General features: G+C 51.7%; 1 protein-coding gene across 1 annotated transcript; it reads right to left on the bottom strand.

Moving 5' to 3' along the window:
* Positions 1–1560: 1560 nt before the first annotated feature.
* Positions 1561–18384, bottom strand: ADAR (adenosine deaminase RNA specific). The gene is made up of 15 exons (XM_066608781.1): positions 18245–18384; positions 11242–12353; positions 10851–11031; positions 10617–10747; positions 10399–10534; positions 10111–10325; positions 9001–9154; positions 5651–5822; positions 5487–5580; positions 5287–5406; positions 4885–5018; positions 4628–4810; positions 4165–4277; positions 3946–4070; positions 1561–3182 (listed from the first exon to the last, which is right to left on the bottom strand). The coding sequence occupies exons 2-15, from the start codon at positions 11847–11849 to the stop codon at positions 2942–2944; spliced, it is 2607 nt and encodes an 868-aa protein (XP_066464878.1). The 5' UTR covers positions 11850–12353; positions 18245–18384; the 3' UTR covers positions 1561–2941.
* Between the last annotated feature and the right edge of the window lie 4250 nt (positions 18385–22634).

Here is a 22634-nt window from a genome sequence, read left to right as displayed (position 1 = left end):
AACAGGACTTCTCACTACAGACGGCCTTCTGCCGGGTGTCCAAAGTCCCCTGATGGTTATCCTGAGGCAGCAAGGTGGTGTGAGCAATGACATGGGGTCATCAAGGGCAGCCTTCAGCTATTGAACCCTTTGATGCAAGGTACGCCACATCGTTGTTGGGGAAATGTGTCCAACTCTTCTGCTGCCGTAGCGCTGGGTCAGTTGGTCCTCATACCTGCAGCATTCAGTAACTTAAGCCCATTGGCAGATGTCATAGTACACAGCACCACCTTCAGGCCTGTAGGGGGAACTGCAGCTTTACAATTTTTAATAAAGCAGACCATGGTGTATGCAACTCTTTTATCAATGGATGACTGGCAAATTGAGTTCAACCCGTGTTTACATCCCAACTAGCATTGCATGAGGAGCACCTACTCAATACCAGGTTGGTCCCCCGCTTTAGTCGATCACAACTTTCATATGTCAGAAAGCATATTCCACAAGGTGGAACATCCTCCACACTCAGCTCGCCGCATGCCCGCTGCAGCAGCTTGTTGGGGATAAGTGGGAGCAGATCCCAAACATGATCAATGGGGTTACAGTCCGATGAGTTTGGGGGCCGGCGGTGTGGAGAATTTATTGTCGTGTTCCTCCAACCGCTCCCTAACGACCCAAACTTGATGACACGGAGTATTGTGCTGGTGAAAGATGGTGATGTGCAGGAGGTCAGCTAACAGGTCACTGTAGTGTTCAACATTGTGGTAAGATGGCTAACGGTCACAGGCCATGCCAGGAAAACAGTCCCCAGACCATGACACCACCACCGGCCTGCTGAACTCCCAACACTGCGTCCATAGGGCTGTTTACACCAGATGTAGACCCCGCCATCCTTATGCTTCAGCAAGAAACAGGACTTCTCACTACAGACGGCCTTCTGCCGGGTGTCCAAAGTCCCCTGATGGTTATCCTGAGGCAGCAAGGTGGTGTGAGCAATGACATGGGGTCAAGGGCAGCCTTCTCAGTCTTCAGCTATTGACCCCCTTGATGCAAGGTACGCCACATTGTTGTTGGGGAAATGTGTCCAACTCTCCTGCTGCCGTAGAGCTGGGTAGGTTGGTCCATTGTGGCACGTTGTGAGATTTCAGCCGTTGTACCTGATGCTCACCTCTAGGATCAACCATATGTAGCCTGCAGCTGTGTGATCTCCTGTCGAATGTCTGTCCGTGGGCCAACCAGTCTTGGTACATTCTTGACACCGCAGTTCGCCAGCAAGTGCCACTGCTTCAGAAAATACTGGCAGCACACCTCCAGGCAACAATCTGGCCGCGCTCAGTCACATTTATCCATGAATGCCAAAAGTCGCCTACTGCTGTGGTAAGAGCGCCACGTTATTTGAGAGCAGATCGTGCCGCGGCTGTGATGTAGCACTGCGTTACGGATCACAAGATCTCACGTGCCAGCTGCACCTAACGCAGCCATCATTCAGTGTATAATTGCGGCGAGCTGGCACAAGACCTAAGAGCAGAGAAAGCCCCAACCAACCTGACAAGCCCCGCCCCCGAGGAGCAACAACAATGTAGCCGGATTTAACATTCTTTATTGTGTCACTTTAATTTATATATCAATATATATCTCAATTGTTTTCAAGACCAGGTAACATCTTACAAAGATCGGACACAGCGCAGGTTTGGCGTTCTCCCACTGCAGTGATTCAGGTCAGTCTGGCTGTGTTAAAATCGAGAGCTGAACACCGACCTACGGAAACATTTAAAACTGTAAAAGAAAAATAAAAAGTCCGGAATCATGCAAGTCCAATGTCTACGACACGGGAAGAACACACAAAGCGGCGGTGGAGGGTGGAGCTTTGTACATGGGAGATAGAAAAAGATTTTGACACCTGGCAGGACACAATCCAGTTTGGAAAAAAAAAAAAAATGTTTTTCTACGTGGAATGTTTCTAAAAAATTAACAAACGAAAAAACGACCAAACTGGTGAATGTTATGGCGGCCGATGTCTGACTACGAATCTAACAGAGAACGTCTGCATTTACAGGAAGCGGCAGCAGTCAGACATGCACTGGAAAACCCAAAAGACTCTACTAAACCGCACAACCTCAGAATGCAAAAAAACTAACTATATAAAAAAATAGTCTGATAGCAAACACTAAAGAAAACCGGGTCTGCGCCACCTCTGCCAAGAGCCTCATGGAAAGCCAGTGGATAAAGGGGAGGATGCAATATGGCCGCCACATTGAGGGCTGACTCTATACTCAGGCATACAGACGCAGGCGGCTGCATGGCCACCAAATTGGTGTCCGGGATACTTTAAGGCACGCGCTGCAATTATTTTATTGACTACTCTACGGTATTTAGGGGGGGGGGGGGGGGGTTGGGCTAACTCTAATGTATCCTCTGCTCACGTGCCGCAGGAGGCATTGCTACCTCCCACCCTTTGTAAAACTGAATGGCGTCTATATAGGTAAAATGCGCTGGGGTTATGGTGCAGCTATGAGTGCCAACACTGCCCCTCACCTCTGTACTGCTGCAGGCGTATAACCGCCTGCCAGCACTTCTCAGGAAGGCACCAGCAGGGCAGCCATATGAATTGGAATCAGGCTGCCCTGTGGCCGTCAGAAAGCGCCAATTTAGTATAAGCAGACGCCGACTCTTCAGGGGTTTAAAAAAAAAAAAAAGTTCCTTCCACAGTATTCAGGGGTTATTCCACAAATGAAAGCGCTTAAAAGTCTGCGCGGTTAATGAGATTAAAAGTAAAAACATCTAGAATGGAAGAGGAAGGTGGCGAGGGACAGGGGGCGGAGCTAGTTTCTCAGGGGGCCTGGCAGACCGGCGCTGGCATAGTCTCCCCCATCCCCCCATCAGTGCAGACCTAGTGACATTCCATTACAAAAACAAAACAGCGCCTGGAAAAACAGAACAAAAAATAAAAAAAAGGGGGACGTCGTTAATTAGTGGCCAGGTTGAAGCTCTTCTCCTCCTGCGGCTTGCTGATCCAGTTGCCGTATCCCATGTCCCGCAGAGCTCTAAAGAACTGTCCTTTGGCCTGCTGGTACTGGACGGCCGCCGCTTTGATGTCGTTGTAGGAGGTGTACTGCAGGAGCTCGCGGCGGTTGCGCAGGTCGCAGAGGTTCTGGAACAAGACGAACATGTGGAGCTTGGAGACGCGCGAAACTTCCAGCCGGCAGCTGAAAGAAAAAAAAATTTAATTAGGCACATCCGGTGAGAGGAACTACATCAACACCCCGCGCCACTTTACACGCTCGGGTACTCTGATTTAACCCTTAGTGATGACCAATATGCCTTCGGCCGAGTTTCCAGCCTGCGTTTACCTCATGCAGTCATCATCCCGCCCATCGGTGGCAGCCAATGGTGTTATACCTGACAAGACTGCTTTAGTCCTTGTGACCGCAGGCGGGATTTCAACTGCATGAGCTGAAAGCAACGTTGAAACCCAGCCTAGGGCTAACTGCACACGGGCAAGTGCAATATCAGGCTGATATTGCGCTCATGAATTTTAGTTCTATCCATGGATGCCAGGCGGCACCTGTGAATTTCTGATCCTCTCCCGTGTCTCACCCCATAGCGGATCAGAAGGGTTTCCCATTGATTTAAATGGCAAACCTCAAAATGCAAAGCATGCGAGAGCTCATGTGTAGGACTCCAGAAGTACCACAATGCATTATGCAGGCAACCTGAGGAGCGTCGGTCAAGTCTCCCCCTAGCAGGCCTACTGGTACGCTCCCTACTGAGCCCGTCTTCAGCTAGTGAGCAGAGACAGCGCTGAAATGGGCGCTTCTGCTACGTCAGTCTGGAAATCAGCTGGGGGTCTCAGAACCTGAACCCCCCACAGAGCAAAAAACTTTTGATCTTCCTCTAGGACGTTAACGAAATTTGGAGGGTAGAAGCTGCGAAGCGCGTTTTAGGGCACAGGCCCTGCAGGTTACTGACCCTTCCACTTTGCCCTTTGTTCCATCCAAAACCTCGACCTCCTCATCTGCCAGGCACCAGTTCACACTGGACTCCTTGGTTTTCCCAGTTTGCCGGTGGGAGTCGTACACACTGACCCGCCCGACCTGCAAAAAAAAATAAATATCCAGTTACCAGGTGTCTGGAAAGGCAGGGTGGGTGGGGAAGGTTGAGGACGAGGCAGGGGGCAGCTTGTTGTACCTCCGGATGATTGACCGTATATAGTTCTGGTAACTGCTTCTGAAACGTGTCCCCATCCCTCGCCATCCGGCAGCAGATTGCCCGGGTCAGGTGACCCTTGCTGAACAGGTACCCTGAAACACAAATATCAGGAAATGAAGGATGGGAATCGGTCAGACCAGCAAGGGCAAAATTGTGAATGCAGCTCTGGATGCAGATGGAGTAGACCTGATGCAACTGCAGATCAGAAGGTAACAATGATGTAGATCCAGCAGAGCCAAATCTGTCATTCAGCAACACTCACTGTGATATGCTATTTTCTACAATCCAGCTTACTGCACAACAGGAACGACAAACTCAGCTCTACTACATTTGTCTGTAGTGGATATCGAGATGCAAAAAGTGAAGCTCAGCAGCGCCCCCTACACCCTTTAAGGGTGGGGGTGAATCTCATGATCAATAAAAGACATTTTGGGGTTCCTACCGAGGGTGACGGAGCTGAGATACACCGGCTCGATGAAATGCGACAGGACGGCGCCCTGTAGGCCCAGCACATTCCAGCGCAGGATCTTATCGCTGCAGGACATGGTGCGGAGCCGCTCCCCGTGCTGGATGCCGTCCCACGTCGGCACGATGTCGCTGGACTCCACAGGAATGGTGCCCTCCCCTGAAAACACAAACGGCACAACTCACATGACGGCAAAACAATCGGAGCCCCCGCTCGCCGCAGCTCGCAGTTACCGTTCTCCACTTTGGTTCTCAGTTTTCCTTGTTTGGGGTTCTCAAACAGAGGGTAATGCTGCTTATCGCCTTCCGCACAGGGCTGGTCGCTGCAGGACTTGTCAAAGAGCGCCCCATCACCACAGGGGGCGGTACTGCAATGAGACAGAGCATAAAAACTGTCACGCATACCACTAGTCAGCCTCCCCCAGGCCTTACATGGCTGATAACAGGGAATAATAGATGGCTTACTGTGCAGATGGAAATTATCGACTGAATGCCTAACTATGTTGCATTAAACAAGACCCGCTCGGGATCCTCGCGTCTGCGGCAGTCGACCGGCACAAAATGAATGATGTTCCCTCCAGTCATGACATTAGTCCTGCCTGAGGGGGGACAACAATCTCAGCAGAACCCACCAACCTGATATAGAGGTGGAAGGTGACTCCCGGGCGGATTCTCAGCATGTTCCCTTCAGTCTCCTTGAATATACTTTCCCCCGAAGTGTCGTTGTTGTACTTCATCAGCTGATCATACAGGAACCTGCAGACAAGAGAGGAAATCACTGCAAGCCCGTCGTCTCCCGAACTACAACTCCCAGCAGGCAAAGTGGGAGGACTGACCTTATGAATCCTCTGCGTGCGATGATCTCGGCGTGGCAGTCGTTAACCGTCTCCCCGTGAAGGCTCAGCTCCTCGCCCTTCACACAGCGGTTCCCTGAAGAAACACAGTGAGGTCAGGAGGAAGAGTCATTCAGCGGACCATGCCCACTGCGGGCGATACTCACCAGTGCCAATACTAACAACGGTGCCCAGGTCCTCGCTGTTGCGCTTCATGATGATGGCCGCCAGGATCTTCCTTCCCAGCAGGCTGTTCTGGATGCGAGCAGTCATGCTGTTGAATTTATGGTGGCTGAGCATGGCGATTTGATCGTGGAACGTGCTGCCGCTGACCGGGAGCTGCGGACACAGAGGATTAGCGGTTGCGCCCATGTGCTGGATTCTCTAGCAGATCTCGCTGCTGCGGAAAGTTCCCCACATGTGAACGCAGCCTTACTACATACTTCTGTGATTACAATTCTATCCACGAGAAACGGCGCAACATACCGCCAAACCTGACCGGAGTTGTAGTACATTCATGCCCATCGACGGGAGTGGCAGCAGCTGGTCACCTCCGAGACCGTAAACACCCACCCGCCTCCATCTGTCCCATAGAAGTGATTAATTGAGCATGGAGCATTCAGCTTCAGCAGTCTTGGGATGGTTGGAGGTGCCAATAATCAGGTATTTGCCCCCTATCCTGGGAACACCTCTTTAACCCCTTCCTGATATGCACAGCAGGCTCGGGAGTCCCGGCAGCCCACAACTGCCACCATGAGGGAATTCTGACAGTGGCATTTAAACAGCCCCTCCACGAAGAGACAGTCATGGCAGCCGGGGCTTTCTGAAGGCTCCCTAGGGCTGCCTGTCAGAATACAGTATACTGCAATGCCATAGTATTGCATTATACTCTACAAGAGATCAAACGATTGTAAGTTCAAGTCCCCAATGGGACTAATACTTTATTATTGCTGTCTGTAAAAGTCCAATTCATTAAAATAGCATTATTAATTCTGCGCAGTAAACGCCATAAAGAACAAAACTGCCAGACTTGTACTTCAGTCGCCCCGTCGTCTTCAAAAAGAAAAATAAAATAAAAAGCAAAATCAAAAAGGTTGTATTTCCCCAAAAAATGTTACCAATAAAAAAAAAAAAACTAAAGGTCACCACGCAAAAAACAAGACCTCACACAATGCCACCGACTGAAAATAGGTTCTGCGGGTTGGAAGATGGCGGCAGAAAGCAATTACATTTTTTTCCCCTTTAACCCCTTCCCGCTCCATGACGTACCGGTACTTCATGGAGCGGCAGCGTATGTATGAAGAGAGGCTGCGTGGCAACTTCTCTTTATACAGTGTGGGCGTCAGCTGTTTATAACAGCTAACACCCGCGGGCAATAGCCGCGATCGGCCATCGCGGCTGTGAACCATTTAAATGCCGCTGTCAATTCTGACAGCGGCATTTAAATCCCCTGAAAGATGTTCGGGGGTCCCGCACGGCCCCCCCGCGGTGAGATCGGGGGAGTCGTGCAGGTGTCATGGCAGCCGGGGGCCTAATGAAAGGCCCCAGGGCTGCCTTACCAGACTGCCTATCAAACCATCCCCGTGGGGTGGCTTGATAGACTGCCTGTTAAATTCCAGTATGACGTCCCAGGGGGACTTCAAAGTAAAGTAAAAAAAAGCTTTTTTAATTGTAAAAAAAAATAAAAATATGTATTTGATATCGCCGTGTCCGTAAAAGTCCGATCTATCAAAGTAGTGCATTATTTTTCCCGCACGGTGAATGTCATCCGAAAAAAAAAATAAAGAAGGCCAGAAATGCACTTTCAGTCACCCTGTCTCCCAGAAAAAAAACACAATAAAAAGCGATCAAAAAGTCGTATGTACTTCAAATTGATACCATCGGAAACTACAGGACATCCCGCAAAAAATGAGCCTTTGCTCAACGACGTTGACGGAAAAATAAAAAAAAGTTATTGTGCGCAGAAATAAAACCCATGTAAAATCTCGTATTACGGTAATCATACTGACCCCCAAAATAAAGAGAACGTGTCGTTATTACTTCACTGCAATGTAGTAAACCCCCCCCCCAAAAAAGATGCTGCGAATGCATTATTCTTCCATTTATCCCCACTTAGGAAGGTTTACGTTTTCCAGCACACTAATGGTACCAATGAAAAATACAAGTCGCCTCACAGAACGCAACGAGCCCTCGGCCGGCAGCCACTGTGAAAATAAGTTATGAATTTTAAGTGGGGAGGAAAAAAAATGGAAAGAAGATTGCAGCAGGAAGGGGTTAAAGTTTAAAGGGATTGTCCAGTTGTAAGCCATTAGTGGCCTGACCATAATCACACTGTGCAACAAATCTTTAAAAAATGTTCATAACTGAAAGTCATTGATGTTTCTGTAAGATTAAAACCTGCTGATTACACGGGTAAAACAGAATAATAGCAGCTAGTTATTTAACCCTATATGTTACATAAACCCACCCTTATAGTATTCGGTCAGCCGGCGGTGTGTAATAGTGATTGCCGAATAGTTGCGCAATCACTTTTGTTATTCTTTTTTATTATGCAAGGTTAATGGCGAGCCGACTGGATTATACAATTTCCAAAATATACAACACAACAGCAATTGGATTACATTATTCCCCATAATTGGAAAACCTTACGGGGCAGAAAAAAACGGATATCGTATTTGAATTCAGCGCACTAAAGTTACTATGAGCCACCTATCTGATTACAAAAATTGTGTTGCACAGTGTAATAGATCCATGGGGGTCCACCACCCAGAAACACCACTGATGAGCTGTTCACCAGGTCAATGTACTCACACAGGAAGCAGACAACTCTGTTACCATTGTAGTGGTCAGGACAGGTATTACAGCCAAAATTCATTCATCTCAATAGAAACTCTGCCTGTAATACCAGTCCTGACCACCATAGAGGGAACGGAGCTGTCTGCTTCCTGCAGAAATCAACTTCGTGTATGAGCGCACTAGCCTGGCAAACTGCTGAATGGCAGGGATCCAGGGCTGCAGATCCACGCTGACCTATTCTGCAGATAGATCTATCAGTAGTTCACAAATAGACAACCCCTTTAAATTGACTATATAAACCTGCCACCTTCTAATACACACTTTGTGTTCCAATTCTTTGCAGTTTTCAAGATCTCCGCTCACTATTGGTGTACGGCAACATTTTTATTTATAGCCAAAGCCTGGAAACCCATTTAGATGGAAAAGGTCTCAGAGCTGAGGGTTTCTTAATGTGTTAGTCTGGGCAGCCACCATCTTATCCACAAAGACTACAACTCAAGTCATTTCCTGTCCCCCCCGGAGGTTTTTGTGTCCCCTCGGCACTGAGACGGTTACGATTTGGTGAATCTAGCTGCGGTGACCCTGTTAGCAGGTGCAGAGTATCACAGCTGCTGGATCATGTTCTGCGGATCTGGTGTCCGAGTGCTTACAGATCCAGTTATTTGGAGACTATTGAATGACCAGGAGCGTCCCCGTATCAAGTCCCCTCCTGGGCGCTCACCTCCGTCATGCTGTCTCCCTCCCGGATTGCTTTCTCTGCCTCCCCAATGAGGACCCTCAGAGCGGCATCGGCGGCCTCTGCCTTTGCTTGTTTCTTATTGGGCGCGGTCACAGGGGGGAACCAGCGACCCCCGACTTTGGCTTGGAACACAAATCTGTAGAGGAAACAAAAAAAAAATGATGAGCGGCGGCACAGACGATGAATGCCATTAATGGTGCAGCTTGTATACATCGGCGCAGGCCGCGCCCGTCTACTGCTCAGCGGGTGTTCCTGTGCTGCACTCCACCCATGCGGGTGTAGGTGCCACTTTAAGTTCTGAACGTTGGTCAGTGAGAGAAGTCGTCACCCTCATCTCAGTAGTCTTCCTCAGCAGTTCTAACAGTGCAGCATTATCCCGCAGAGGGCATTGCCACCATGGAGGAGGGAAGGGTGGTGGGACACAGACTTGTCTGTACAATGACAGGTAGGTGGTACGTATAACATCCACATGATGTCAGGCCCAAGTACCCATCACATGATCCCCACCGGCATCTTCTCTTTCCATCCTGGTGACATCTCTGCACCATGGAGCAATAGACGGCAGCCCAGTCTGATAAATCACGCGTTACATCAAGTGGACAGCTGGGGGCATCACTTATCGGAGCGATGGCACCAGGATGGGAAGAAAAGCTGGTGGGTGATGTCCTGCTGGGTACTTGTCTCCTGGCATCATGTGGACGGCCAGGAGTGTCACTTACTTGGGGGGCGATGGTAACAGGATGGGAAGAAAACATGTGGGGAGGGCAGCGTGCTGTGTACCCCTAACACCATGTGGACACGTACCACCTAACAGTTTACAGACAAGTTCCCCAATAGCAGCGCCCTCAGCAGGACAATGCTTCGCATTGCAGGAGCACGATACGAAGCTGAGGACTTCTCCTCCGACCCACAGAGGCTGCACCGAGCAATGGACAGGACCGGCTGCTGACAGCACCCGGACTCCTCGGAGGTCTGCTGGAGTCCCTGCGTCCATGGGCAACAGCTACACAGAAGAAGGCAAGTGGTTTTAACATTTTGGCTGATGGGTGTCTTGCACTCACACTCCTCTCTACGTAACAGCGAGGGTCTTACTTGGGATCATGTGGCGGTCCGGTCTGACTGACCATCTTAAATTCCGCTGCAAACCCCTTGGCGCGGGAATACTCCAGCAGCCCGCTGACAGGGTTGGCGTTGAGATATTTGATGAAATCTCCGACGCCCGACTGCTGCGCCACTTTCAGATCATCTATGTTAATCTCCGGGATGGGGGGGTAATCCATGTTCACCACTTCGCTCGCGGGTTCGGTCTGAAGCAGAAATAACATCAGTGACCCCCTAAAGAAGCCGTCACTACAGTGTAAACAATTGCCCCCTCCTCACCTTCGCGGGCTGCAACAGGTTATCTCCAAGCAGCAGTTTCACAGCCGCCTCCGCTGCCATTTGTTTTGCCATCTTCTTGCTGTTGGCCACCACAGCGGGGAACGACTGGTTGCCAATTTTTACGACGTAGGTGAATCTGTGGAGACAAGCCATGTTATATGTATCACGCGGTGGGCAACATCCAAAAACGCCATGAGATTATATTGGGCATCACTTACTTAGGGTCATGTGGGGGTCCCTCCTGACACACCAGCTGGAACTCGCACATGTTCCCAGACTTCTGGCTGTGCTCCATCAGGATGCTGATCGGATTCTTCCCCCCTGCCGGCGGCGCTGGCGACGTGATTTTCTGCAGGGAGAGATAATGCTTTCATTGCGCCACCCATCATTGCGATCAGCAGAGGGCTCTATTAAAGAGAGCCGTCAGCAGAGTCCTCATTTAAAGCCCCTACCACATCTTCTGGGGTCTCCACAGCAGTTTGCTCCGCCAGGACCTCATCCTGCGTCCCCCCTTGCTCCTCACGCAGAAGGATGCGCAGGGCGAGAGCAGCGGCCTCTTTCTTTGCAGTCTTCTTGCTGCTGGCTTCAGCCTCAGGGAAGTGTCGGCCATCGATCACAGCCTGGATCTTAAACCTGCGATATAGAAAGGACGGCTCTATAAAGACATTGCGATCGGACCCCCGGTCTGGGCGACTGAGGAGGCAGAGCTGTCATCAATCCAAGTTGTATACAGCCAGAGATGGCAGTGTCACATTACCGTTTACCCCCACCATGCAGCGGGCAAAACCCCTTTATGGATCTGGTTAATGGGATTAAGAGAGGGGGCTCCGCAGCTTCACTTACCTAGGGTCATGCGACGGCCCACTCTGATCCAGAAGCCTGAATTCGCACTGGTTAGAGAAAAAGTGGGTGAACTCTAGTAGCCCGCTCACGGGGTTCTTGGCCTGGCACGCCAGCAGCTTGTCCAGTCGGGAGCACTCCTTGGTGGGTTCATAGTTCTGCACGGAGGCGGACTGCATGTCAAGACCCTCATCTCTGTCGGAGACGTCGTCTATTGCCCAGCGCCCGTTTTCATAGTCTGCCGGCGTGTCTTTCATCCGCTTGGCAGGCGGCTCGTCGCTGGTCATGTCGGCCTCCACTCTTACCTCCGGGGTTACGCTTAAGGCATCGGGGGGCGCCCCCTGCTGCCCGTTCTCGGAGTTAGGGACGTTCTGCTCGTTCTCGTGGATCTCTGCCGCTCTCTTCTTGACGAACATCCTCTCGCGCTTGCGGTCGGTCAGCGACCACTTGGAGTTGCCCTGCCGGCTGACCTCTCCCTGCTTTTCCAGGGTGTTCAGCAGCTGGTTGATCTCGTTCATGCGGGTCAGGCCCAGCCCCTTGCGGATGTTGGCAGGGGTGGAGCCCGGCGACTGGTACAGGTATTCGCACAGCTTCTCCTTGGTCTCCGTCATGGCTTCTGCTGACAAGCTGGACTCCTGGGGGTCTTCTCTACACTGAGGGGGGCTCTGGCTTTTGCTTGCTAGCCTCCACTTAGGCGGAGTGCCGGCTTCTTTGTACAGTACGTTGCTTCTCTCGAGGCTGTAAAGATGGTGGTTGATTACCTTTTTCTCAACTCGTAGGTTGGCGGATAACGCCCGCGCCGTCAGGAAGTCGCCTTCTCGGAGGGCATGAAACCTCTGCAGTAAGGTATTTCGCAAAGGGTCGCAAGACACAGCGAGACGCTGGAAGTCGTGCGACAGGTCGGAGGCGCTTGTGTCGGATGGCCAGTTGGGGCGGGCAGGAGACGGTGGCGGTCGTACCGTGGCAGAGGGTGGGGGGCGCTGCTTCGGGGGCTTGTAGTATCTCTGCGGTTGGCGGTAGGAGTTCCACGAGGCTTGCTGATGGATGGCGTAGACGTCTGGTGGAGCGCTCAGGAGAAATGCTCGCTGCTGCTTTCTGAACAGGTCTTGCTGCTCCTGGGAGACAAAAGGGTTAAGGAGAGACACAGCGTTAGGGTGGCGGCTCACGCTAAGGGGCGGCGGGTTAGAATTACGCCCTCGGTACAATCTTGCGTTCATTGCCGGTGTGTGCGAGGAGCGATGACAAGGGAGCGGCGGGAGGTTCTCCGCTCATGCGACGGGTCAACAGCCCTGCCGGGAGGAGAACACACAGTCAGACACTACAACCTGCTGACGCACAACCGCCGAAGATGGCGGCGCGGATAGTTTGTACTGGACTTTGTGGCGGTTTTCTAACCCACTCAAGTATATGACGGTCATATTTACGCATCCGTTACACGGCCGCTTCGCACGGGCGAGAACAATTTTGATTAGCGAGCTCCTGACCGTCGCCCACGACTGTTTTACATTTTCTGTTGCGTCATGTGACCCTGACACAGGATAGGTCATCAACAGTTTATTGGCTGGGGTCCGTCACTCAGGACCCCAACCGATCAGCTGAGCAGAGGTCGGAGGTGAAGCAGCGGAAGTCTCTGCGCCGATGTCCGTGTAGTGGCCGGCACTTGTAACTGCAGGCTGGGGTCTCTGTATTATTGGCTTCGGTGTGTCTGCCAGACTTCATGAACAAGTGATAACTCTGTAGCCTCGTGCCAACACATCGGGATAGTAGAGAGGACAATGGCCTCCTCTAAATCTGAATGTCAACAGGCAGCTAAACCTCTCCATCATCAAAAGACTGGGACAGAGAATTCATCCAGCTTTCCCAGGGTCCTGACAAGTAACAGATGCTAGATGATCAATATAGGTCTAAGCCCGACGGCCTAGCAGTCTGCCTATCACAGCGGCCCCCCTTCCCCCTCCATTCCCCGCGGCCGACGGCCTAACAGTCTGTATGCTCCCCCCGCAGTTCAGAGAAATACAAGCTATTGCTCCCTGTTATCAGCCACGTACATTAATGTCCCTCCAGAGGTACTAGCCCCTTAAAATAAGTACAAAGCTTGTATCCCGTGTGATCAGAGGAGTTTGTTGTCAGGTTGGCGATACAGCAGAGGCCGCTGTTTGCAGCACTTACCTTGTTCTTACTAAAGGTGTGCAGGGATCCTCTGCTGCCCAGCATGAAGGGCTGCGTACCATACATGGGGGAGCCGGAGGGGAGCAGCTTCCTGACTATACCTGCAAAGTTTCAGTTTCCTTTCCCTCTTAGCTCCACCTCCTCCTCCTTACACAGTGGCCCTGCAGCCAATCAGCCAGGCCGTGGGCGGGGCCACAGAGAGCCCTGCCATCTATATAGAGGGAGACCTCAGGCCGGGCAGCGGATCAGCTTACATGAGCGGCATCTCCTGCGGCTTCTGAAAGGCTGCCCTCTACAGAATGAAGGGTGAACTGCAGACCTGTCCACATCACCATCGTGAGATCACAGCACTAGTCAGACCGCCGCTACTGCTCCCCGAAATCAGCCACATCATTATGGAAGGAGACCGCCGCTACTGCTCCCCGTTATCAGCCACATCACTGGGGAAAGACCCCACCGCTACTGCTTCCTGTTATCAGCCACATCATTGTGGAAGGAGAATACCAATACTGAGACCGCCGCTACTGCTCTCCGTTATCAGCCACATCATTATAGAAGGAGACCGCCGCTACTGCTCCCCGTTATCAGCCACATCATTATAGAAGGAGACCGCCGCTACTGCTCCCCGTTATCAGCCACATCATTATAGAAGGAGACCGCCGCTACTGCTCCCCGTTATCAGCCACATCATTATAGAAGGAGACCGCCGCTACTGCTCCCCGTTATCAGCCACATCATTATAGAAGAAGACCGCCGCTACTGCTCCCCGAAATCAGCCACATCATTATGGAAGGAGACCGCCGCTACTGCTCCCCGTTATCAGCCACATCACTGGGGAAAGACCCCACCGCTACTGCTTCCTGTTATCAGCCACATCATTGTGGAAGGAGAATACCAATACTGCTCCCCGTGGGCAGATGCATCACTGGGCAAGGAGACCGCCGCTACTGCTCTCCGTTATCAGCCACATCATTATAGAAGGAGACCGCCGCTACTGCTCCCCGTTATCAGCCACATCATTATAGGAGACCGCCGCTACTGCTCCCCGTTATCAGCCACATCATTATAGAAGGAGACCGCCGCTACTGCTCCCCGTTATCAGCCACATCATTATAGAAGGAGACCGCCGCTACTGCTCCCCGTTATCAGCCACATCATTATAGAAGGAGACCGCCGCTACTGCTCCCCGAAATCAGCCACATCATTATGGAAGGAGACCGCCGCTACTGCTCCCCGTTATCAGCCACATCACTGGGGAAAGACCCCACCGCTACTGCTTCCTGTTATCAGCCACATCATTGTGGAAGGAGAATACCAATACTGCTCCCCGTGGGCAGATGCATCACTGGGCAAGGAGACCGCCGCTACTGCTCCCCGTTATCAGCCACATCATTATAGAAGGAGACCGCCGCTACTGCTCCCCGTTATCAGCCACATCATTATAGAAGGAGACCGCCGCTACTGCTCCCCGTTATCAGCCACATCATTATAGAAGGAGACCGCCGCTACTGCTCCCCGTTATCAGCCACATCATTATAGAAGGAGACCGCCGCTACTGCTCCCCGTTATCAGCCACATCATTATAGAAGGAGACCGCCGCTACTGCTCCCCGTTATCAGCCACATCATTATAGAAGGAGACCGCCGCTACTGCTCCCCGTTATCAGCCACATCATTATAGAAGGAGACCGCCGCTACTGCTCCCCGTTATCAGCCACATCATTATAGAAGGAGACCGCCGCTACTGCTCCCCGTTATCAGCCACATCATCATAGAAGGAGACCGCCGCTACTGCTCCCCGTTATCAGCCACATCATTATAGAAGGAGACCGCCGCTACTGCTCCCCGTTATCAGCCACATCATTATAGAAGGAGACCGCCGCTACTGCTCCCCGTTATCAGCCACATCATCATAGAAGGAGACCGCCGCTACTGCTCCCCGTTATCAGCCACATCATTATAGAAGGAGACCGCCGCTACTGCTCCCCGTTATCAGCCACATCATTATAGAAGGAGACCGCCGCTACTGCTCCCCGTTATCAGCCACATCATCATAGAAGGAGACCGCCGCTACTGCTCCCCGTTATCAGCCACATCATTATAGAAGGAGACCGCCGCTACTGCTCCCCGTTATCAGCCACATCATTATAGAAGGAGACCGCCGCTACTGCTCCCCGTTATCAGCCACATCATTATAGAAGGAGACCGCCGCTACTGCTCCCCATTATCAGCCACATCATTGGGGAAGGAGACCGCCGCTACTGCTCCCCGTTATCAGCCACATCGTTGGGGAAGGACCCCGGCGCTACTGCTCTCCCTTATCGGCCACATCATTTGGGAAGGTGACCGCCGCAACTGTTCCCTCTTATCACCCACATCACCGGAAGTAGACCAACGCTACTGCTGCCCGTTATCAGCCACATCATTATGGAATGAGACCGCCGCAACTGTTCCCCGTGATCAGCCACATTATTGGGGAAGGAGACCACCGCTACTGCTCCCCGTTATCATCCACATCATTGGGGAAGGAGACCACCGCTACTGCTCCCAGTTATCATCCACATCACTAGGGAAGGAGACGGCCGCTACTGCTCCCAGTTATCATCCACATCACTAGGGAAGGAGACGGCCGCTACTGCTCCCAGTTATCAGCCACATCATTGTGAAAGGAGACCGCCGCTACTGCTCCCCGTTATCAGCCTCATGATTCTGGAAGGAAACCGCCGCTAGTTCTGCCCATTAGCAGCCACATCAATCGGAAGGGAGACTGTTGCTACTGGCCCCCTATTATCACCCACATCATTGGGGAAAGAGATCGCCGCTTCTGCTCCCCGTTATCACCCACATCATTGGGGAAAGAGACCGCCGCTACTGTTCCCCGTTATCACTCACATCATTGGGGAAAGAGATCGCCGCTACTGCTTCCCGTTATCACCCACATCATTGGGGAAAGAGATCGCCGCTACTGCTCCCCGCTATCAGCCACATCATTGGGGAAGGTGACTGCCACAACTGTTCCCTGTTATTACCCACATCACTGGAAGTAGACCGCCGCTACTGCTCCCCGTTATCAGCCACATCATTGTGGAAGGAGACTGCGGCTACTGCTCCCTGTTATCAGCCACATCACTGGGGAAGGAGACCACTGCTAGTGCTCCCCATTATCAGCCACATCATTGTGGAGGGAGAATACCACTAGTGCTCCCTGTAATCAGCCACATCATTGGGAAAGGAGACTGCCGCTACTGCTCCCTTTTATCAGCCTCATGATTATGGAAGGAGACCGCCGCTACTGCTCCCCATCATCAGCCACATCAATGGGAAGGGAGACCATCGCTACTGCTCCCCGTTATCAGCCTCATGATTATGGAAGGAGGCCGCCGCTAGGGCTCCCCATTAGCAGCCACATCAATGGGAAGGGAGAGCGTCGCTACTACTCCCCGTTATCACCCACATTATTGGGGAAAGAGATCGCCGCTACTGCTCCTCGTTATCAGCCACATCATTGGGAAGGAGACCGCTGCAACTGTTCCCCTTTATCAGCCACATCATTATGGAAGGAGACCACCGCTACTGCTCCCGGTTATCAGCCACATTATTGTGGAAGGAGACCATGGCTACTGCTCCCCGTTATTAGCCACATCACTGGGGAAGGAGACCATGGCTACTGCTCCCCATTATTAGCCACATCACTGGGGAAGGAGACCATGGCTACTGCTCCCCGTTATCACCAATATCATTGATGAAAGAGACCGCCGCTACTGCTCCCTTTCTTCAGCCACATCATTGGGAAAGGAGACTGCTGCAACTGTTCCCCGTTATCGGCCACATGATGGAGGAAAGAGACCGCCGCTACTGCGCCCCGTTATCAGACACATCACTGGAAAAAGATCGCCGCTAGTGCTCCCTGTTATCAGCCACATTATTGTTGGCTGGGGTAGGAAAAGGCCCATTTAGACACAAGATCATCGCTCAAAAGATGTCGCTCAAGCGACTGACAACGATAATCGCTGAATTTACAGCTCAAGATGAGCGATCGCCTTACGCTGCCAGCGGAGGATGCAGAAGACAACGGGGTGGTCCTGCTTGTCTTCTGCATCCAGCTGTTCTCCGCTTGGTGCCCCCCGCTGTTATAGAGCCGAGCGCTCCGTGCGGGGTATGGACAGCTTTTGAGCAATAATCGTGTCTAAATGGGCCTTTACTGTGGGACAGGTGAGTACAGTCTATTACTCCCTGTTATCAGCCATGTCAGACTGGGGGAGGTGACTGTAGGAGAGGCGAGTGCAGTCTAGTACTCCCTGTTATCAGCCATGTCAGACTGGGGAGGTGACTGTAGGAGAGGCGAGTGCAGTCTAGTACTCCCTGTTATCAGCCATGTCAGACTGGGGAGGTGACTGTAGAAGAGGTGAGAACAGTCTATTACTCTCAGTTATCAGCCATGTCAGACTGGGGGAGGTGACTGTAGGAAAGGTGAGTGCAGTGTATTACTCTCTGTTATCAGCCATGCCAGACTGGGGGAGGTGACTGTAGGAGAGGCGAGTGCAGTCTATTACTCCCTGTTGTCAGCCACAAGCTGCAGAGAGGACACACTGACACAGGGTGGGGGTGGTAATAGCAGTGGCAGGACGTGGTATAACGGACAGCTCCTACACAATACCCCGGGGCCCCGAAGACAATAGGCAGCTCACGCTGCGCGGCCCTCCACACATCACGTGACAGTAGGAACAATGGCGGCCCCTTAACACCGGCCGCTCTCCGTCAGCACGCAGCCGCCGCGCTCCCCGGCGCACACACCACAATGAAGTCCTCTCGACCCCCGCCAGGACCCTCACACTCACCGACCCCGTGGCTGCAGCGTCCGGCAGCTTTCCACCTTCACTCACACACAGCGCTGTTTCCGGTCGGTCAGTTTCCGCTTCCGGGGTAATCCCGCGATAGCAGGCGCTGCGGCTGGTGACGTCATACTGCAATAACGGCCGTTTCTGGCGCATGCACGACGAGAGACTACTTTCTGGTGACATCTAGTGGTGCATAGTGTAAGTACGCACGACTGGTGTGCGGCCCCTGCATAGGGAGAAAAGGGGCGGAAGGTGAGGGGGCGGGGCCGTGACTACTGCACTCACCAGGTCTGCATGAGGGATGTCTACCCCAAACTGTAAATCCACCAGAAAAGCTTTATATCTATGATTACAACAGTATTATATAGTATCATTGCTGCTACTGTATCTAATCCTGTGTGATACTGTCTGCTGAGCCGTGTATCTAATCCTGTGTGATACTGTCTGCTGAGCCGTGTATCTAATCCTATCCTGTGTGATACTGTCTGCTAAGCCGTGTATCTAATCCTATCCTGTGTGATACTGTCTGCTGAGCTGTGTATCTAATCCTCTCCTGTGTGATACTGTCTGCTGAGCTGTGTATCTAATCCTCTCCTGTGTGATACTGTCTGCTGAGCTGTGTATCTAATCCTATCCTGGGTGATACTGTCTGCTGAGCTGTGTATCTAATCCTATCCTGTGTGATACTGACTGCTGTGCTGTGTAACTAATCCTATCCTGTGTGATACTGTCTGCTGAGCCGTGTATCTAATCCTCTCCTGTGTGATACTGTCTGCTGAGCTGTGTATCTAATCCTATCCTGTGTGATACTGTCTGCTGAGCCTGGTATCTAATCCTATCCTGTGTGATACTGTCTGCTGAGCCTGGTATCTAATCCTATCCTGTGTGATACTGTCTGCTGAGCCGTGTATCTAATCCTATCCTGTGTGATACTGTCTGCTGAGCTGTGTATCTAATCCTATCCTGTGTGATACTGTCTGCTGAGCCTGGTATCTAATCCTATCCTGTGTGATACTGTCTGCTGAGCCTGGTATCTAATCCTATCCTGTGTGATACTGTCTGCTGAGCCGTGTATCTAATCCTATCCTGTGTGATACTGTCTGCTGAGCCGTGTATCTAATCCTATCCTGTGTGATACTGTCTGCTGAGCGATGTATCTAACCCTATTCTGTGTGATACTGTCTGCTGAGCCGTGTATCTAATCCTATCCTGTGTAATACTGTCTGCTGAGCCGTGTATCTAATCCGCTCCTGTGTGATACTGTCTGCTGAGCCGTGTATCTAATCCTATCCCGTGTGATACTGCCTGCTGAGCCGTGTATCTAATCCGCTCCTGTGTGATACTGTCTGCTGAGCCGTGTATCTAATCCTATCCTGTGTGATACTGTCTGCTGAGCCATGTATCTAATCCTATCCTGTGTGATACTGTCTGCTGAGCCGTGTATCTAATCCTATCCTGTGTGATACTGTCTGCTGAGCCGTGTATCTAATCCTATACTGTGTGATACAGTCTGCTGAGCCGTGTATCTAATCCTATCCTGTGTGATACTGTCTGCTGAGCTTTGTATCTAATCCTATCCTGTGTGATACTGTCTGCTGAGCCATGTATCTAATCCTATCCTGTGTGATACAGTCTGCTGAGCCGTGTATCTAATCCTATCCTGTGTGATACTGTCTGCTGAGCTGTGTATCTAATCCTATCCTGTGTGATACTGTCTGCTGAGCCGTGTATCTAATCCTATCCTGTGTGATACTGTCTGCTGAGCCGTGTATCTAATCCTATCCTGTGTGATACTGTCTGCTCAGTCCTCCTCCAGGCTGAATGCTGCAGTGCCACCTGCTGTCCTAGTAAGGTAAGTGCTCCTCTTACTAGATGCAGGGCTCCTCCAGGCTCAGTGCCTCACTGCCCTCTTCTGTTCTAGTGAGGTAAGTGCTCTTGTTATTGGATGCATAGCTTCTCCAGACTCAGTGCCACACTGCCCCCTGCTGTCCTAGAGAGGTAAGTGCTCTTCTTGCTAGATGCAGAGCTTCTGGCTTAGTGCTGCACTGCCCTACGCTTTCCCAGTGAGGTAAGTGTTCTTCTTACTAGTTAGGGAGCTCATTCAGGCTCAGTGGCGTACTGCCCCCTACTGTTCTAGGTAGGTAAGTGCTCATCTTGATTGAGGCAGACCTCCTCTAGTCTCAGTACCACACTGCCCCCTGCAGTCCTAGTGAGGTAAGTGCCCTACTTAGTAGATGAGAAACTCCTCCAGGCTCAGAGCTGCACTGCCCCCTGCTGTCCTAGTGAGGTAATTGCTCCTCTTACTAGATGCGGAGCTCCTTCCAGGCTCAGTGCCATACCGTCCCCTGCGGTCTTAGTGAGGTAAGTGCTCTTCTTCCTAGATGTGTAGCTCCTCCATGCTCAGTACCGCACTGCCCCCTGTTGTCCTAGGTAGGTAAGTGCTCTTCATAGTCGCTCTAGGCTCAGTGCCACACTGTCCCCTGCGGTCTTAGCGACGTAAGTGCTCCTCTTATTAGATGCAGAGCTTCTCCAGGCTTAGTGCCACACTGCCCTCTTCTGTCTTATTGAGGTAAGTGCTTTTCTTACTTGTTACAGACCTCCTCTAGTCTCAGTGCTGCACTGCCCCCTGCTGTCTTAGTGAGGTAAGTGCTCCTCTTACTAGATGCTGTGCTCCCCCAGGCTCAGTGCTGCACTGCCCCCTGCTGTCCCACGTAGGTAAGTACTTTTCTCATTAGATGTGTAGCTTCTCCCTGCTCATTGCCACACTGCCCCCTGCGGTCTTAGTGAGGTAAGTGTTCTTCTTGCTGGATGCAGAACTCCTCTAGTCTCTTTGCCGCACTCCCCCCTGCTGACCTAGTGAGCTAAATGCTCCTCTTACTAGATGTGTAGCTCATCCAGGCTCCGTGCCTCACTGCCCTCTGCTGTCCTAATGAGGTATGTGCGTTTCTTACTTGATGTGGACCTCCTCCACTCTGGGTGCTATACTGCCCCCTGCTGACCTAGTGAAATAAGTGCTCCTCTTACTAGATGTGGAGCTCCTCCAGGCCCAGCGCCGCTCTGTCCCCAGCTGTCCTAGGTAGGTAAGCGCACTTCTCATTAGATGAGGAGTTCCTGCAGCCTCAGTGCCGCACTGCCCTCTGTTGTCCTAGTGTGGTAAGTGCTCGTCATACTAGCTGGGGGGCTCCTCCAGGCTCAGTGCCGCACTGCCCTTTACTGTCCTCGTAAGGTAAGTGCTCCTCCAACTAGATGTGGATCACCTCCAGGCTCAGTGCCGCACTGCTCCCTGCTGTCCTAGGTAGGTAAGTAGTCTCCTAATTAGATGCATGGCTCCTCCAGTTTCAGTGCCGCACTGCCCCCTGCTTTGCTAGGTAGGTAAGTGCTCTTCTCAATAGACGTGGAGCTGCTCCAGGCTCAGTGCCACACTTCCCCCTGCTGACTTAGTGAGGTAAGTGCTCTTCTCAATAGATGCGGAGCTCTTCTAGGCTGAGTGCCACACTTCCCCCTATTGTCCCCTTAAGGTAGGTGCTCCTCTTATTAGATGTGAAGCTCCTCCATGCTCAGTGGCACACTCCCCCCTGCTGTACGAATGAGGTAAGTACTCTTCTTTTTTTTTTAGATGCGGAGGCTGCTGCAGGCTTAGTGCCGCACTGCCCCCTGCTGTCATAGTGAGGTAAGTACTCTTCTTAGTGGATGTGAAACTCCTGAATGCTCAGTGCCACACTGCCCTGTGTTGTCTTAGTGAGGTAAGTGCTCTTCTTTTTAGATGTGGAGCTCCTCCAGGCTCAATGCCGCACTGCTCTCTGCTGTCTTAGTGAGGTAAGTGCTTTTCTTACTTGTTGCAGACCTCCTCCAGTTTCAGTGCTATTCTGCCCCCTACTGACTTAGTGAGGTAAGTGCTCTTTTTACTAGATGCAGAGATCCTCCAGGCTCAGTGCCACCCTGCCCTCTTCTGTTCTATTAGGGTAAGTGCTCTTCTTACTGGGTGCGGAGCTCCTCCAGGCTCAGTGTCGCACTGACCTCTGCTGTCCGTGGGAGGTAAGTGCTCTTCTCAATAGATGCCTTGCTCCTCCAGGCTCAGTGCAGCACTGCCCTCTGTTGTCCTAGTGAGGTAAGTGCTTGAACTGGTAGATATATCTTTCATGGGTTCATAAGCCCAGACCCATCTTTTGAAGTCTTCTGCACTCATCTATACATAGAGCTCCCCCACATGGTGGTTTATATATAGTGTGCTGCAACCCTCTTATTTAATTTGGACAGTCCCATGGACTTGGGGCTGCATGCACCTGATGGGAGTGAAGATCTCTCGATACATCTTGAGGATGGACCCTCAGAGGATGTCATCTGGTACAGATTCAGACTGCTCATTTTTGACCACACCAAGTTGCAAAGT

Source organism: Eleutherodactylus coqui, chromosome 6 (assembly GCF_035609145.1).
Source record: "Eleutherodactylus coqui strain aEleCoq1 chromosome 6, aEleCoq1.hap1, whole genome shotgun sequence".
NCBI classification, from domain to species: domain Eukaryota; kingdom Metazoa; phylum Chordata; class Amphibia; order Anura; family Eleutherodactylidae; genus Eleutherodactylus; species Eleutherodactylus coqui.
Note: the sequence above shows the minus strand (reverse complement) of the source record. Positions and strands in the feature narration are given on the sequence as shown.